Genomic DNA, 19,511 nt, shown 5'->3' on the forward strand with positions numbered 1-19,511 from the left:
ATGCTATACACTGGGAATCACAGTTCGTAGTAAAAGGGATTTTTTTAACATATTCATCTTGATTTCTTTGGTTAGAAAAAAATACAGTATCGATTTTAAACTTGTGGAATGGCCAGAAATAAAACTTGCATGGTGTCTATAGAAAATATGTGACTTGCCTCTACAATGTGTAGTTTGTTACTTTATGTGAACTACTGTTGTCATGTCATAGATAATCACACTTTTAATTCAGTTGCAATAACATCTGTGGGCTGGTTTGACAGTTGGTTTTGCTTCCCACAGTTTGGGCGTTTGCATTTCCCTGTGAACAAATGAACACAACCCATAAACCAGAGGTATAAAGCTCAGGGTTTAATGGGTTAGTTCTGGAAAACTTGATAACTCTCATTTTGCTTCATATTATCATTAAACAAATAATAATAATAATAATGTGGTGAAAAAACTTGATAACCCACCAACATTTCAGTTTTCAAAATGTTTGTTTGTTTATTTATTTATTTATTTATTTATTTATTTATTTATTAATTAATAATAAGGTTATCTAAAGAAAATGAAATTGTGGATTTCAGGTTTTTCCAGGACAACCCTTCATTTTATTAATTTAAAATAAATAAAAAATTAAGTTGCATTTAGATGACTTTTTACACTAATAATTCTAAACTTTTCCTCTTGACATACAGCGGATATTGTATTGATTGAATATTTTTCTCATTTACCTTGTAGTATATGCATTCGTTTTTATTAGTACAGCAGCTTCTGCCATTGCATTCTGGGATTGATAGTACAGTGGGTAATATGCACTTGTAGTCATTGCTACATTGTTGTTTTCACTATTGTGTATTTATACAAAGCATTAGTTAAGAAGTGAAAATTAGCATCATGTTTATTATTATTGAATTAGTTTTAATAGAATAATAAAAAAGAAAAGTTGATACAGTACTTTTTGATTTGATTTTACTTTAAATGGCCACAAGAGGGTGCCCAAAAGTTGTTCGATTGCATTCTCTAAGCAGTTGGCAAGGATCTTAGCCTGGCTCAGGCTCACGTTTCATAACTAGATGGTGTTATCAGACTAGCAGAATAGTTTGTTGATCCCCAGAGCTGTAGGAATCTGGCACCTGGCAAAGCTTTCTCCCCAAAAACTTGTAAAAAAAACACACTCATTTTATTATCATGACTTACTATAAAGTGCCATAATATTACAGTAATTAAGATAAATTATTTAAAGGAAAGAGTTTACTGATTATATCAATCCCAGTGTGCGAGACATCAATGCAGGGTATTTCCAGAACAACTGAGCCATCTGTGAGCTGCATTCATACAGCTGGTTCATGTCTTAGGCTTGTGTAAATTGTTTAGCAGTGCTTCAAACCTATTGTTAATTTGTCTCATATTCATAAAGCATGTTAGTCTTTAGACTTGACTAACCTAAATACAATAGAATTTAACCAATGTTAAGGCTTGTTTAGTAATGGTCTTCAACTATTTAAGTCACAAGTGTAGAATACCCTGAAAAAAACAAGCTTTTTTATGTTATTTATAATATATATATTGAAAGAAACAAGTCACATTGAGCCTTATGACAACTGGAGCTAGTGCTTTGAATTTGCATTAATATAACCATGTCTGTTCACATTTGGCAGATAAAAGCCTAGATAAGAGCCCCAATATAGGCCCTGTGCCAGTTAAAATGTAATTATAAATACCAGACACGCTTAACGTGTGTAACCTTTAGCCACATATAAGTCAATCACCTGATAAATGCACTTTATGAAGACATTGACAAAGATTTATATTGAATTTATTGAGTTTATTTAAGCATTTTAGTTTTGATTAGTATAGAAGTAGCCAATACATTATTTAATAAAGCAATTACACCTATAAATGGTTGTTATTTCTAAGGGAAACCAACTTGTATGTTTCGGTAGAAAAGGTTTAGGTTGCAAGTAGTTAAGGCTACATACATATTAAGGCTGGGGTGATGCCTAATTTTTCACCATCGATATATTGTTTTTCAAAAAAGCCAATGCATCGATTCATTGACGTTAAGAAAGGGTAAAAAAAAAAAAAAAAAAAAATACAGCACTAATGCATGTGGAGCTGTGGATTCATGTGCAACATTGCTAGTAAAGGATAGCAACAAAAAGAAAGATTTAATAATTTTCTTACCTTTATCCGTGTTGATTTGTGCCAGTTGAGGGTTAAAGCAAAGCCCATTGATTTTTTAAAACAAAACAAAACAAAACAAAAAAGTAGTTTAAATCCAGTCGGTTTAACAACCAATCCAGAGAACAACTAATTTACTAAAAGTAAACGCTGTCCACAGCAGTTCAGTAAATTGTTCATGGCTTATATTTTACTTGGCCGTCGTCTTTCGAAAAGGCATTTGGTAGCCTGGTGCAAGATGTGTAACCAGTTTTCAAAACGCAGCTCCCTCAACAATATTTACAGGCCTTACAATACATCTTGTGTCACTACATCCACAATCATACTTGTAATCTGCTTTGCTCTGTTACTATTAGGATCTTTTTTTTTCTTTTTATATGAAAGCAGCATATAGTGGTACATGTCTCTTTTTTTATCACTGTCAGATTTTGTTTGGAGTGTTGTAGGGTCCCATCTCATTGAAATGGTCATCATTTAATGAGATGTTACCAGAGTATCCCAGACACTTGTTGCATAGGCTGCTCTGTACTTTCTTGCAGTCTTCTATTTTAGAAAAGAATTGTCAAACGTTGGAAGGCATTGTCTCACGGTCGATATTTGTTAACTCGCTCCTTCGCAGATGCAATCCCATTAGTAAAAACACACTGTGGGTGAGAAGGTGAGCTCAATGGCATGATTCAGTGAGTCAGACCTGATCTTTAATACATATTGCCTTCTCCTGGAATCCTTTCTGCTCTCTGTTTAAAGAATAGGTAGAACATGGATACACTTATTCCTATCATTTTATATAACTGACTAGATTAAATTGATTTCCCTGTGTTTATAATAACAAAAAATGCCAGGATGTACTTCTTTAAATTGACTTGTTTCATACATTTCTGCATGTAGTACTGCCTGTTGTTCTCCAGGTGTCAGTAGCTGATTATTTTTGCAGCCTGCCTTCCCATTCTGTTCTGCATGTTTGCAATCAGTTGTGCTCAGTTAAAATGTTTAAACCAGGACCTACATTTATACAATGTTGAGCTTTGGGCATGCACGTGAATGGGCCTATATATGTTAGGAATTAGCAAGAAAAGAAATAGATTTTAGTTATAATGCAGGAGCTGTATGATAATTACTTAAGTTTCTTAAATGTATTTCTGTTTTGGTTGTATGCACGGTATTTTGAAATTTTTCTGTTATTATTTCTCTCTCCACGCTACACTGGTATGTGGCCTCACCTTGTCAAACACTGATCTGATCTGCAAAGCTCAGCGGCTTTCAGTTTAAAGTTGTAGGAATCCTTTGCCATCCTCATCAAGTTGTATCCGCAGAAATAAACTTCAATATACACCTGCAACAGGGTGATGTGTTACATGTGTGGGTAGTCACTGGATAATACAGAGACAGACACGGAGCATTGATGTTGACACGCCGCCCAGGCATGCAGAATTAATAACAATACAGTGCTGACACTAGGGTACCAGCAATGGTAGCCCTAGTGTCACTTTAATAAACAAAACAAAACAAAGCTAAAAATAAAGGTTTGCCACACAAAATGGCTAGCGCTAGTCCCACTAAAAGAAACGTTCCCACTCCAGGAACCTACTACCCTAGCGCAGGGCAAGCCCACTGCTCAAATGGTCACCTAGCAACGCATCTCCTGCTGCGTGTTGCAGCTGCTTTCCCAAAGGCACACCCACACTCCTCTCTAACCAGCAACAGGGCTTCCTGTCAGAACGCCTCCCTCAAATACCACAATAAAAAATTGCGCCTTTCGAAAACCGTGCAGATGTTTTTAGCAATTTAAAATAAACTCTGCAGCGTTAATTCAAAGTAATATGGATACATTCAATTTAAAAGATTTCTTTTGACGTTATGCTAGACTTTGGCTCCCTGTATAGGCGACATACCAAAGTGCACCGGTTTTAGTCATTAGACAGCGTAAGAGGGATTTGCAAGGAGGAAGACATTTTGAGTATGGCCGTCCCAATATAAATGCTGTGGCACCAGTTACATTTCAAAAGTCTGAAATGTAACTAAATATTGGAAAAATGAACCGGGAATATGGTGAAAACAACGGAATGGTTGACTAATACTGGCTGTTTTGCCAACTTCAACATCTGCTGCAATGCTGTAGTTAAGATGTCACTCCTTTTATGAAGCGTTGGTTTCCAATTGTGACATTGTCTATGATAAACTTAAACAGCATACATATGGAGTGTGGAGTAGTGGTTAGGGCTCTGGACTCTTGACCAGAGGGTTGTGGGTTCAATCCCAGGTGGGGGACACTGCTGCTGTAACCTTGAGCAAGGTACTTTACCTAGATTGCTCCTGTAAAAACCCAACTGTATAAATGGGTAATTGTATGTAAAAATAATGTGATATCTTGTAACAATTATAAGTCGCCCTGGATAAGGCAACTTATAAGAAATAATTAATAAAAATAATAATAAAATAGTATAAAGAAATATCAAGCTATACAAACCATTGCTTGCTGGCTGAAGCCCTGGAAGGCAGGTGGCAATGTAATCCTGAAAAGTTATTTTTATCTCATATTTTTGGAAGCACTTTTGGAAATCAGTGTGCAAGTTAGTGGTAAGACATCGATTATTTTCAGGAATTTTGTTGTTTAACCGGTGCTATAGCTTGGCTGATTTTTATTTTACAAACCAGTGACAGTTTTAGCAGTGCCTGTTTTTAATTTAAAATTACTTGTTTGTTAAAACCGTTGTCGTCCGTTAACTTTTTTCGTACAGTATTACTGAAATGGAAGATTGCATTTGGAATGGGTTTAAACATCCAGCCTCAAGGTAATATAACAAATACAGGATGTATTCTGGAAAGTGCCTGCAGTTTTACAGATAAGCCTATGTATAATTTGAACCAAGGCTCTCCGAATCATTTGATCCAAACTGCCTCATCGGTGATATGTTTACAGAAAGGGTGAAAGTCGAGTGAGCTTAAGTGATCCATTTTTTTTCATTGTCTCTAGGTAGAGACAATTATTTTACCCAGCACTAATTCCCCAGCATGTCACAAAATCTTCAGTATGATTATTTGGCCCTGGGCCTGTTATGGCACACTGAGGTGACCAAATTAATTTCACCTGTGACTTAAGGGGAAATAATTACCTAATGCTTTTTTTTAACCTCTCACTAGCATAACAGTATTCTCATATGTTGCAATAGCAAACATTGAAGCCTATAGCACTAATACAGGCATTAGTTGTTTGTTGGTTCTATTACAGACAGGTCCGGATTAACCCATCACTGGGCCTAAGGCAAGCATACACTTGCGAGCCCCCTACCCCTGAACAAACAGACACACACACATGTACATACATACAAACATAAATATACACGCACACCTCTATATATATTGTAGCCTTTATAACTAACCCTCCACCATTTTACAACAGGTATAATTCTCAGTTTTAAGTTATTATGAACGACTGAATGAATCTAACAGAAAATTAAACTGTAGGGGATGTGCTAAATAAAAAATAAAAAAAAGTTTTAAAAATGAGTGGCATAGGAGTGAAAAACTAAAGGATTAAATAACGGATGAATAAAGAAAAATAAATAATTAAGGACTACTGTAGCTCTGAAACATCTCATTACAAAAATGAAAAAAACTAAGCTTTGAGCCATGCTTAAGATACAGTATTTGAAAGTAAATATTAATGCTGTTGCAATCAGTATTGTTTATAGTGATATAATATAAAAAGTATAAAGTATATAGTAAAAAATCAATGTGGCATTTGACTTTTTAAATTGAGTGGAATTTCATGGAATTAAAGTCTATTTCCTTTCATTCCAATTCAAATTCCAATTCTGTATCCTGAAGATTTTTCCAATTCAAATTCCAATTCCAATTCTTGAATTGAATTGGAATTTACCAACAAGTTCCAATTCCATTCGGAATTGACCCCAACCCTGGCACACACGTTGTCTTTCTGGGCAAAACGGCATTCATCGGTGAATAAAACACTCGACCACTCTCTCTTCCACCACCTCAGATGTTCTCTGGTCCACAGATGACGGCGATTTTGTCTCTCAGCTGTCAGCATGTTACCCCTGAATGGCCTCCCAACATGCAAATCATTTTCATGCAGACGGCAGAGCTACAGTCTTTCTGCTGATGCATGGCTTATTTCTTCCTGGAATTTCTCTTGTTGTAGCCACTTCAGTCCGAAAACGATTACACAGATGGATCGGTCGGATGTGACAGTCCTGGGCCGGTGTGGTGACCCACTGCCTTCCAGGACGTGGCCTGTCCCTCACAGAGCCGGTTTCCTGGTTTCTCTGGACTAGTCTGCTGATTGTTGAAGCAGAAAATCTCATTCTCCGGGCAACTTCTCTCACAGACAGACCGCTTTCAATCATGCCAATAGCAACCAGGCGATCTTCATTACTCAAGCGGGGCACGGTCGTATCTTTTCGAATGGCTATTTATACGGATTCTTAATCAACTAATTTGGGCAATTTTAACTTGACTCACATACCAAACACTGAGCAACTGGCGTTTTTATGAAATCACATGACTTGAGCTCAGTATTTTGTTATCCCAAGGAACAATACTACTCAAACAATCAACAAACCTATCTGCTCACTATTTAAAATGTAAATAACATTATGTATGTGCCCAATGAGCTATTGATGTAAAACTTAGACTGTTGCGTTTTCATTGTGCATCAGTATGCGTGTGTGTGTGTGCAGAGCTTCCCATATCATCACGTAGACGACAAACTGTGTGATTCCCAAATAAGATTACTGTTATTAACTTTTATATTTATGTCGGTGAGCATGGTACTGCTGCCCATCTCAGTGACTGGTCACTAAAGACACCTGTCCTTTCTAAGTGATACACATAGGCCTGTTTATTCTCCATAACTATGTGTATATGAAAATTAAATAAATAAAACTAATTCCTTTCACTTAGCAGCCTTATTATTTTTAATTAAACAGACAATGAAAGAACATAGTTTTTATAACAATTTGTTTTCAAAAGTTGTTGAAATATTTTCTTATTTATAATATTTCGATTTATAATTTCAAATTCAAATATTCTACGCAGTAGTTCTTGGCGTAATACAGATATATAAATTGCTCATAAATAAAGGATTTCTAGTTTAAATGTCTGGTAACTGTCAAAAACATTGGTATGTGCAAAGAAGACATTTCTGTGCTGTTCTGTTTAGGCTAGTGCATATGCAATATATCGCTTGACAGATTTCCATTTCAAACATTTTAGGCTTTGGTATTAGGATATTCATGAAAATATATTTATTTTGATTAAACCATTTTTTAATGCTTGTACGTCTTTTTTGTTGTATTTTATTTGTTACTATTTTAAAGTTTGACTGAAATGTGCTAGGTTTCCTACTGGTTTGTTTTTTTAACCGGAACAGCCATCTGTGTTTCTGATACTTGAAGATTATGGCAGAAAGGAGAAATACTTGTGCCATCCGCTGCAACTTCACCCCTTAGGCAAACTGTTATCTGAACGGGGCAGATGTACTACATTAAAAGGCTTGCTTTTTTTCCCCTCCAAACATTTAAATAAAGGCCAATTCAAATAAGCTTTATTTTTTAGACTTGCTTTAGGTTATGATCTTGTAAAAAAGAGGAATAAAGAAATGCAAAATGAAACTGAAGAAATTATTATTGCATATTCTTGTATTAACATTCGATGGGTACATGTATTTCTTTGAGCAAATTCTACAGTAAGACATGTTGACCCACTTATGCATACTAACTTAGAACTTTGCATGGTGAATATTGAAGGCTGTATCATTTACATTTTTGTGACACTCTGTATGGGTGTCTCTTCTGATATGTTTGCTGCAGATGTCCACCACAGACTTAATTTTTCATGATACAGAGAATAAATATTTTTAAGTGGCAGGGGATTGTATGTTACTAAAATCTGCCTTTCAATTCCTTTCAGTGAAGTTGTGTGTGATTATTTAACAAACCTTCATATTTCTTTCTAATTTTCTTGTTGGTTTTTACATTTGCAAGGCGTAGAAGAAACATGATTTTAAAGACATGTGCTTAGCTGCAGTGCATTAACAAGGGAGGTCTGTGTGAAACGAGCTGCAAAGTGACTGTTCTGCACTGACACCACAGAGAAAGGTGTAAAACCCCTTTGGACTTGGACAGCTAAATATAGGATTTCTGCTCCAGCAGATGTCAAGTTTCTTATCTTTTTCTGTCTGATTTAATTCGCACCAAGAACTGGTTCTCAAATTCAACACAGCCATCTTTCTGTACAGGGAATGACTTTGACCTTTGTTTGCCAGTGGGATACCATATACTTTCCCTTATGAGACTAGCCATCCATCCATTCGAGCCACTCATACTAATGGCACTCACTAAAGGGACTAATGAAGTGTCCCAAAGGCAGCTATTACATAGCACTGTAAAATATAATAGGCATTGTATGATGGTTTATAATTTATGTACACTAACTTTTGTTAGTGTAATGTTATGTACACTTTTGCCAACCAGAATTCCAAAAGCTGCATTAGGCAGGAGAGAAGTGACTCTGAGGCCACGGATGTTTAATCCCTTGTATTGTTTTATAGAAAACTATTAAAACAACAGAATCATTTAAACATGTTCAGGTTGGGATTATGTCGAAGTTTGTGGTACTGCCACAGACACACTTTTTTGTATTGTTATAGTGGTGCCATAGTTTTTTTATTTTATTTTATTCAGTTCCTAGTTCCTTTCTAGTTGGCAGTTTGTTTTTCAATATTTGTAATAATGGCTGTCCCTACTGTACAGCAACCTTATTCAATCACTCTCTCTCACCCACTATCACATATAGTGGACTGACTGACTAACACCATTCTTTGTCTTTGGTTTCAGATTTTGATTTGAAATACTTCTGGCTATGGAGCAGGTTTATGGATTATCTGCAGTGTGTGCTGACATTCACTGCTTTTGCAGCATACATTACCTACCTCTTCCTGGACTCCAGTGTCTTTGTGGAAACACTGGGCTTCCTCGCTGTGTTCACCGAAGCCATGCTGGGCACTCCACAACTCTACCGCAACTACCAAAACAAGTCCACTGAGGGCATGAGGTAAGGGGCCACAGCATCTGAAGAACAATATTGCTAGTCTGCTGTGGAACAGTTATTGATACATGCATAATTCACAAGTCAGATGTGATATATTCTAAAAGATTAAACCTAAATTGAATACTGTCTTATAAGATCAATAAACAACTTTCATTCCTCTGTTATGCCAGTTCTCTCTTTTTACCCATCTCGCCCAAGCAAAGGATGTTGCAAACTGCTGAACTCTAGCCTGCCCAGTATACCTAGCCTGGGAAGTCCCCACCTAGACTCATCTGGTGCCTGACCAAGTAGAGGTCCCTGAAGCGTAATATTCCCAATTCCCTCATATTCCTCCCTTACCCTGCATGAGCGCAAAGGCCAATGCAGAGCACCCTGCGGGTCCTCGGTCAATATCGGCATCTTGGCTTGAGCTTTTACTTGATGAGCCTCCGTGGACCCTGGTTGACCGTTCTGTTTTAATATTACTTGTTGAGTTCATTTGCTGCAAAGTAAAACTTTGAAACAGCAGAGACAAAACAGACCCAGGTCTTTCATATCAAGTTGGCAGTTCTAATAATTGTAGTGTTTGTTACAGGAAGTGTGAACAGTGTTTTATTGATGTGTCACTTACATTCACCAGGCCCTTTTCTGCTCATTTCAGAAATGCTTTTAGTTTTGTCATAACACTTTTATCAGTAACTGAAACGGTTCTGTAACTGAAATTAATTTCCATGACAGTATAAATAGCACTAATTAAAACATGTTATGTATTGTCTGCTGTGCGTGTGCCAATTAAGGATGACAAATTAAATTCTGCACAGAGCTGTATGTGTAATTATAACCTTCTGAAATGAGTACATTTTCATTGCAGAACTCGTCGTGATATGTTTTCAAAGTTAAATGAGTTATAACCATGGCTTTTAATTCAGGCTGTGATCATGTGTAACTACCACAGTAGATTGTAAAGAGTATGTAGCTTCAAATGTTATTTTAATAGCCTGCTCCATACACAGTGTATGTGCGTATATAGATAGATATATAGAGATATGTTAGAGGTCGGCACGGGTAGAAAATCAGGAACCAGGTACCCGGTGTGAAAAATACCTTGATACCCGGGTATTTCTGGGGTAATGATTTAAAAAAAAAAATCTTATATATTAATGTTTTAAGTGCATGATACATATTTAAATACTATACAAGTACACATGCATTTAGTCCCTTCAGATCTGTAGACTTGTGTAACCTTTTTCAGTACTGGAAACATCAAAAAAAAAAAAAAATAATAAAAAAAAAAAAAAAAAAAAAAAAAAATAATAATAATAATAATAATAATACAACTTCTCAGTCTGAATACATATATGTTAAATGTGCTTCATGCTGCAGGACTCTTTGTGCCATATTCTTTGTGTCTATTGGCCATATTCCTCTGGTGGTGGTTGTTGTGGTTGTTGCTGTTGCTGTTGCTGTTAATGTATTGTTGTACTTGTATTGATTTCAGGGCAATGCAAGGGTTCCACTAATGGAGGTTGTATTTATTTTCTCAATCAGAACACAGCGTAGTTTACACAAAACACATTTTAGGCAAGGAGAATATCTTACTGCTGCTTCTCTTTCTCTCACTTTTCCTGTGTGTCCCTTTTTGTCACATCCAGTTTGTTCTAACTTTATTGTTCACCGGTCTCTCTCTGGCAAACACAATAGTCAAAAATGAAACTTAAAGGTGCAGTCCTCCAAACCCGACACTGATAAATATACGTAAATATTTCAGTCTTTCATTAACATGGCATCCACGCAAAGCATTGTGTGGAATTTCTTGATCAAGCAGGAGAAATATAGAATTTGCAAACTCTGCTAAGGAAATATTTCATTCAAAGGAAGAAACACTAGCACACTTTTTAATGTGCTCCACAAATGTGCTTTTTTTTTTTTTTTTTTTTTTTTTTTAATAAATTTGGAATTGACAATTATTTTTTCTCATTTTCTCCCCAATTTGGAAAGCCCAATTATTTTATTTCAACCTGGCTCACTGCTGCACCTCCCCCCCCCCCCCCGCTGACTCGGGAGAGACAGAGACGGACACACGCGTCCTCTGAAACGTGTGCCGTCAGCCGTCCGCTTCTTTTCACTCTGCAGGCCCGCCATGCAGCCACCTTAGAACTCCCGTGCATGGTTGGCAGCGGAATAACCTGGACTCGAACCGGCGATCTCCAGGCTGTAGGGCACATCCCGCACTCCACACGGAGTGCCTTTAACAGATGCGTCACCGGGAGTCCCTCTAATGTTTTTATTTAACCCAAAACAAAATAGGTACATGTTTAGTAAGTGTGTGAGTAATGTTTTTCTCATTATGATTTCTTTTTGTACTTTGCACCTTATGCATTTTGGAGCGCGTATGCTTTTTTTAGTAAATCTACTTCATTAAAATAAAAAAATGTTTACGGTTTTCAGTCTGTTTTTTGGGGTACACCGCTCACAATACTTTAGTTATTTGTTTATTTATTTTTAAATAAAGGCTACTTATTTGATCTTTTTGGTAAGAAACTATATTTGCGCAATAACTGTAGATCAATCATTCTGTATTGGAAGCCACACAGGAATTTATTAGTGGATAATTGAGTCCTCACTGATATAAACCCAACAGGATGTTATGTTGTTTTCTTTCCGATTTCAGTTCCTGAGAAGAATAGTTGCCGCAGTTATTATTATTGAGGTGTAATTGCCGCTAATGCAAAGCTTGTTTTAACTTTTTCTGTATTTATTAAACTAGTAAAAGATTAATATGAGGCAAGAATACAGAATGTCACCTTTTATTTTTGGCTGTTTCAACACATATATGTTTTACAAACTAAGAATAACAGCACTTTTAGAGTTCCATCCCCCCATTTTATGTGAGCATAAGTATTGGGACAATTCAACTTAAATCAAATATAAGAAGTATAAAAGCTAGTATTTAGTCACAAATCCCTTGCATGCAATAACAGCAGTGATTCTGCGACCCATTGACATCACCAAACTCTTGGTATTGTCCTTTGAGATGCTTTGCCAAGCCTTTACTGCAGCCATTTTCAGCTGTTGCTTGTTTTGGGGAGTTTCTGACTTCAGTCTCCTCATCAGCAAGTGAAATGCATGTTCAATCGGATTTAAATCAGGAGATTGACTTGGCCAGTCTAAAACTTTCCACTTTTTTCCCCTGATTAACTCCTTGGTTGCATTGGCAGTGTGTTTTGGGTCTTTGTCCTGTTGCATTGTGAAGCGCCGCCAGTCTGGTGGCACTTTCTTGTACATTGGTAGCCAAGATGCTTCTGTACACTTCTGAAGTCATTCTGCTGCTGCCATCATTCGTTACATCATCAATAAAGATGTGTGAGCCCGTTCTAGAGGCAGCCATGCATGCCCATGCCATGACACTACCTCCACCATGCTTCACAGATGAGGTGGTATGCTTTGGATCATCTGCAGTTTCTTTTTATCTCCTCACTTTTGCCTTCCCATCACTTTGATAAAGGTTAATCTTTGTCTCATCTATCCATAAAACTGTTCCAAAACTCTACTGGCTCATCTCTGTACTTTTTAGCAAATTCTAATCTGACCTTTCTGTTTTAGTGCTGATCAGAGGTTTGCATCTTGCAGTGTAGCCTTTGTAATTCTGCTGTCGAAGTCTTCTGCAAACAGTAGATTGTGACACTTTCACCCCAGCATTCTGGAGGTTGTTGGTGATTTCACTGACACTTATTTTAGGGTTGTTTTTCACAGCACTGGTCATTTTTCTGTCATCAACTGCTGTTGTTTTCCTTAGTCGACCTGGTCGTTGCCGATTGCTGAAGACACCAGTGGTTTCTTTCTTTTTCAGGAAGTTGCAAACTGTTGATTTGGCTATGCCCAACTTTTGTGCTATGGTTCTAATTGAGTTCCTCTTTTCTTTTAGCATCCAAATCGCTTGCTTTTCTTTCATAGACAGCTCCCTAGTCTTCATATTGGATTATGCCTACTGACACCAAATGCAGACACCAAATGCGTTTAAACTTGTACATGTATTGTGTGAAACTTTAAAATCCGCAAAATGAAGAACCGCAAGGTAATAATAATGTTGTTGAAACTTGGAGATCCAAGCAAAAACTAAATGTTTATATATATACATTTGTATATATATCTGTAGAATCGGTTGTCCATTTGGGATGAATTTTCTAAGGACCTACTTTTGTTCTGTATTTGTACTGTCGGTAGACAAGTGTACAATTGTTAGTGGTCCACTTTTTTTACAAAACAACATCACTTTGGATGGTTTTGATAACAATTTTGTATTTCTCTTCTATTTCTACATAAAGTCATGCTGCCTAACATTTAACCATTTTAGTTTCATAGCCAGGCTATCATTAATTTTTTCCCACGCCGTTCAGTGCCACGAGAGGCACATCAGTGTCTCCATCTCTGGGGACGAGCTACATACTGAGTTTGGACAGGCTTAACCTGCTTGTGGTGGTCAGACTCTGGCCCTGTTTCTTTCTTTGCTAACCGAGGAAGATTTCTCCCACCTGGAGCACTCAATTTAGATTTGCATCCAGGGTGAGTTAGCCATGGCCAGGGATCACCTATTGGTCTCCCAATCCTAAGAGTATCTTGACTGGTCACCTAGGGGGTTGTTGCAACACTTGTTGCTATGGAGCCACCCACATCAAAGGACAAGGTTATCCCTATAAATAGAATATGAACCATTTTCTATGGTTGTGCCACATGTCATTGCTACTCTTTAGTTAATGCAAAAAACAATCAGCCATAGAAACAGCTAGCTTTAAATACACAATTAATTAGATTTGCTATGCATTTGGGTTATAATGATCAGCATTTTAATAATGGGGATGTAATTAAATAATTGAATCACGGAACAACCCTTCGGTCCTGTCTCTCCACTGTGCTTCCAACATGAACAGAAAACCCCTAGTGAGTTGAATGTTATTCTTTCGGTTCAAATCATGTTTGAAGGGGAATTAATTGAAGAAGTCTGTTCAGTTTCCCCCTGGAGTTGGCAGGTTGTAATACAGAACCACCAAACAGTTTACAGGCCTAGAAGCCAGTGACAGTGGTTCCGTGGAGAGGTCCTGAGCTGCATCAGTCAAGAGTTAAGTAATTCCTCAAGGACCAGGTTGGCCTGGGCATGATGGCTCCACGAGTCCTGACGAGTGGTATTACATATGCATAGCACCTGTTTTGAGATAATGTAGGGCTTCAGGCTACAGTGTGAGTGCCTGACTTGCCATTGTAAAGGGGTGGTGGTGTGGTATTTAGACCAGTATCTTGTGACATAAAGACCTGTTTTTTTTTTTTTTTTATGGATTTAGACGTTTTTTGTCAGCTGTTATAGCATCGTATAACTAGAAGGAACTGCAACCCATGTGTTTTTAGTTATGTTTTTAGAAATATATAGAAATACATTTTTTTTAACTTTATTTTGTGATATATATATATATATATATATATATATATATATATATATATATATATATATATATATTTTGGCTTCCTGCAGAAAGAAAGCCTAGTAAATCATGTTTGAGGTATTCAGGATATGATTTCACACAGTGGCATAATAATCAAAACTTTACGGAATGGGAAAGTGCACCATTATAAGGCATGCGCAACAAAAACCAGTGCACTTGCATATGGAGATTCCTCATAATTGCATAAATATTTGTAAAAATATGAACACAATCTTTAAAAGATTATACCAGTATTTTGCAGCCCGACTTTCAGCTATGTTGCCGTGCTCCATTCTTTCTGTGCTAGTGTCTGGTTTTGTTCTGTACCACATAATTAGCTATTCATGCATTCATTGCTGTGATAATGAAGGACACTCCCTTTTAAAATTCTCTTTGCTCTGTCAAACAGGAGCAAATAGCAATATCTATGAAAATATGGCGATAGCAAAAAAACAAATTATATGGAAATGGAAAAAAAGCCTTCATTTAATTCTTAAACACCAGCATAAGTCCTATCTGCCTCTACCTATTATTACTGTCATCATGTTTATAAAGGTACTGTATCTCAAAAAAAGGTTTTGCTTCTTTCCAATTTGACAACGTGTGCATTTGAAACTCACTCACCTTTTGTCGACCAATCTATTTAATCCCGTACACAAGCAGTATAGATTATGGTTTGTATTTTTGTATTTTTATTAGTATCGTTTTTGTTCAAAGTGAGCAGATATTTCAGTGTTGAATGTAATTCCTCCAAAAACACTCAAGTAAAACTTATTTTTGACAAACCTTTTGAGAATAAGTGCCTTTGTATTATTATTATTATTGTTATTATTATTATTATTATTATTATTATTATTATTATTATTATTATTATTATGGTGCCTATACTGAGCATCAAAAGAAACTTATCACTTATATTTGAGCATCAAAAGAAATGTATCACTTATATTTGGATAAAATTCACTAAATGTGATTGAAAAATGACAAACTCTGTTTTAGAGCAGGTTGTGCTGATTAACAACTGACATCATGAAGATGGTGCAAAATGATCTGTCGATCTTGGGCAGGTGTTGTGACTTGGTCTCCCAGGTCGTCGCCTGTCATTGACAGAGTGTCTCTGATTATACCGTCTCGCCAGGTTTGAAATTGCTGGCTGTGAGCACCCAAGACGTCTAGCCACAGTACGCTGCCCTAGTCCAGCCTCCAACATGCCAATTGCACGAAGGCACTGCTCTCTTGACAGACGTGGCATATTGTTTTTTTTTTCTGTGATTTTTCTTTATTGCTTTTATTCAAGCTTGAAATTCAACAGCTGAAATCACTCCATATCCAGTGTCCAATCAACTGTCTCACTAATTAGGTGATTAAGTGCATATGCTTCAGTCATAGTCACTCAAGCGTGTCATGGTCAAGGATGAATGATCGAGTGATTAAAAAGAAACCAAAAACATTTCGTCAATGTCCATCATTTTATATACCTTATTTTATTTCCAAAAATAAATGTGTTATAATAATGATACATTTCTTTTAATGCTCGGTATGTGTTATATGAATAACTTTTAAAGTAATTTATGCTTGAATACTTGCAAGAGAGCGATATTCAAGCGTCCATTTAATTATTAATTAGGCCTAACTGTAGATTAAAGTTGTTTGCCACTGTGTATAATTAAACCTAAAACCAGCATGTCACTACTTTTGGTAATTGGAATATAACTTCATGAAAAAGACATTACATTAGGTTGTATATTTATACAACAGTTAAAGTATTGAAGTTTGTTTCTGTACAAACTGTTTAATTCTAAATAATAATATTTGTCAACAACATATTCATATTTGTACAAAGCGTCTAGGCATTTAAATATTTAGTGACACTGATGTCTTCTGCCTAAGGCATACATTTGTAGTCTGTGACTATACTACTGGTACAGAAATGACCACATATGATATATAGGATCAATAATAATAATAATAATAATAATAATAATAATAATAATAATAATAATAATAATAATAAAAGACTCATTTATTTAAGTATTTTGTATAAAAATGTTACAAATTAGTTATTGTATAAAATATGATAATTTTATAAAAGTACCGACATAAATTAAGAGTTAGTTACATATATCAGGCTATTAAAAAAAAAACAAAAAAAAAACATATATATTAGAGATTTCGCTGTTTTAACAAAACATCCCAGATTCCCTCTATCTTCCCTGTAGTAGCTAATTTTCAAAATGGTGGAATTCAATTAGTGCCGCTATGTAAAACCATGGTGGCCAGTCCAAACTGATCTATATTGATTTTACACCTTCACAGACTAGGTGTTAAACAATGGAGCTAAAAGGACTGTTTTACACTTCTTTTCATATTGAAAATTGGATCTCAACAGCAGGTGCACTTAGATAAGGAGATGCACAGGAGCAACAGATCCAGTAGAGCAGGTGATTATAAGTAGAGCCCTACAAAATTTGCTCAAAAGCAAAACAATTGAAAATCATCCCGTTAATGAGAAAGATCTATACGATGCGAGGTGTCTATTATACACATTTGAAAAAGCCTTTCCCTGATGTCTACAAATTTGGAAAATAAATCCTTTGGAGATTGAAAAAAAAAAAGAATCTCAGTATTAAGCCACTCAGACAGTAACTGCATGTTTCTTAAAATGAAACCTAAAATTAAAACTACATTTATATACCCTTTAAATTTAACTTGGTATGTACTGTATACTGTAAGTAATGTAAATGGTAAACATTGTAAACGGAATGTGTGATGATGGGGGCAGGTTTAAAACATTCCTGGTTTAAGATGTATTAATAATGTGCTTCATAGATGTACATTTATACAAAGCCGTGCTAGTTAGAATTATCTTATGAACACTACATTTCTTTCTTTCTTTTTTTTTCCTTGAATTTCCAGAATTTATTTCATTCAGCAGGCAAAGTAGATTTGTCTGCTTTGTTGTCCCAGAGTTGGTGTTTTGGTGTGATGTCACCATAGTACTAGTTTATATTTGATTGGAAATCCTATTATTTTACAAGTAAGCCATATACATGGAGTAACACATTCATATGTAGTTTAAAAATATGTTCTATAAACAGTAATCATGTTTTTATAATTTAAATAAAAATACACATTGTTTATGTACACGTAATTGAGGCTGCTTGTGATATACTGTATACAGTAAGCTTGCATTGCAGCAACACCAACTGCAGCGGAAATAATAGTAATATGAACTTATGCTTAATGGGGATAAGACTAAAGTTCAATTTGTCAAGTTATCAGATCTCCAAACAGCATGTACATGAACATGAAAATAGTACTATGACAATAATGCAAAATATTGAGTAACAAGCCAGTACAGTTCTCAGTACTTTCAAATTCTTTCCAAGTTGCTTTTAGAATGTTGGACTGTGCTTGTGCATCTCCATGACTTGGTCTCTAGGTATATTCCTGGCTTAGCCCTGATATATTTGAATGCCAGGATTATCACTGTCCCATCAGTTTAATTGTAGGCAGATGGGTATTTACCTCCCATCTGCCTACACTTTGGAACTATATCATTCTGCTGTAATTATTTTTTTGGGTCCTCTACATCTGTTACCGAGAGTATACACAATATCATCAAAGTTTCTTATTGTCTTAGCAAGGCCCATGCTTTAGTACACTTATTCGAAATGTTTTGGTGTGCATGCTGTTGGTAGCAGATGTGGGAGGACAGTACAAATACTGCTTAATTTATCTTTTCCAAAATTACATTTATCCAAAAGCGCAATTCCCATCTGGAATTTGAATCGCTGCATATTGTTTGGGCCAACTTTACTTATAGCCACCTTCTGTTCTATCACATTGAGGTACACAGAGTACAGATGGGGAAATTCACTTACCTTCAGTTTTAGCACTATTTTGTTGAAATGTGTTACATACATTGATCAGTTGCTAGCTGTTTTCCTCTGTGGTTGCATCAATCTCTTTCTCCTTGAAACCCATTTATTTTGGCTCCAGATCCATCTACTTTATCATACCACACGAAGCTAACCTGCAGCTGTTTGAAAATGCATTTATTTAAATATGGTTATGTGAATTAAAGGTTGAAGCTGTAATAGTCAAGGGTATTGTTTAGTAGGCTTCTATTAGTTCTTTTGATGTGTGTCTGAAGATTAGGCTTTGAGGTGTAACAGTGATTGCGCTGTAAAAATAGTTTCATCTGTAGCTGTTAACCCTGGTATACTGTGGAGTTGGGGAGCAATTCATTTAAATGTTTCTTCTGTTCGGAAAAAGAGCACTGTTATTGCTAATGGAAAGGTTCCATAAATCTTACTTGAGGTGTACTTCAATTCGCTATGTAGGTCTCACATGGTGGTACCTGATACCATTGTTTTAAATTAAAATGTTTTCTGTTCCACCTACTTTCAAAACTGTGCCCGTGAGCTCTTTATTGCGAATGTAAACCACAAGTAAGATTCAGGAAATTCTCTTTTTTGAAGAAAATGAAATTATAACAGACAAAGTTGATGAGTATGTTAAGCCTTATCCCAAGTTCTAGCTCATATTTGTGATTTGCGCTTTAAAGTTGTATTCCCTGACCAAATGTCAGAGTCAGACGGTCACACTCAACCAGCACTACTTTTTATTCTCTTTATTTATACAAGTTTAACACCTCAAACACTTTGGACCAACAACTGCATAGCATTTGTCATGGGCTTATGTGCAAGCCAAAAATAAAGGTGATACAAAGGTGTTGTCCTGTGTTTCAAAACAGTGGGTATTACCCCTTGAAAGACGACAAGTAGGCCTAGTTGACATTTACATGTTGTAGCTACC

The 19,511-nt window shown here is 36.0% G+C and overlaps 1 protein-coding gene across 2 annotated transcripts in view; it reads left to right on the plus strand.

Annotated features, from left to right (window-relative positions):
- Positions 1–19,511, plus strand: part of LOC117399440 (solute carrier family 66 member 2-like) — a 53,885-nt gene that overhangs the window by 25,576 nt on the left and 8,798 nt on the right. For both annotated transcript variants that reach the window (XM_033998593.3, XM_033998595.3), the window contains one exon: positions 9,024–9,240. In XM_033998593.3, the coding sequence (XP_033854484.2) occupies positions 9,024–9,240 (217 nt within the window). The remainder of the gene's footprint in view (positions 1–9,023; positions 9,241–19,511) is intronic.

The sequence above is a fragment of the Acipenser ruthenus genome, chromosome 4 (genome assembly GCF_902713425.1).
Source record: "Acipenser ruthenus chromosome 4, fAciRut3.2 maternal haplotype, whole genome shotgun sequence".
Classification (NCBI taxonomy): domain Eukaryota; kingdom Metazoa; phylum Chordata; class Actinopteri; order Acipenseriformes; family Acipenseridae; genus Acipenser; species Acipenser ruthenus.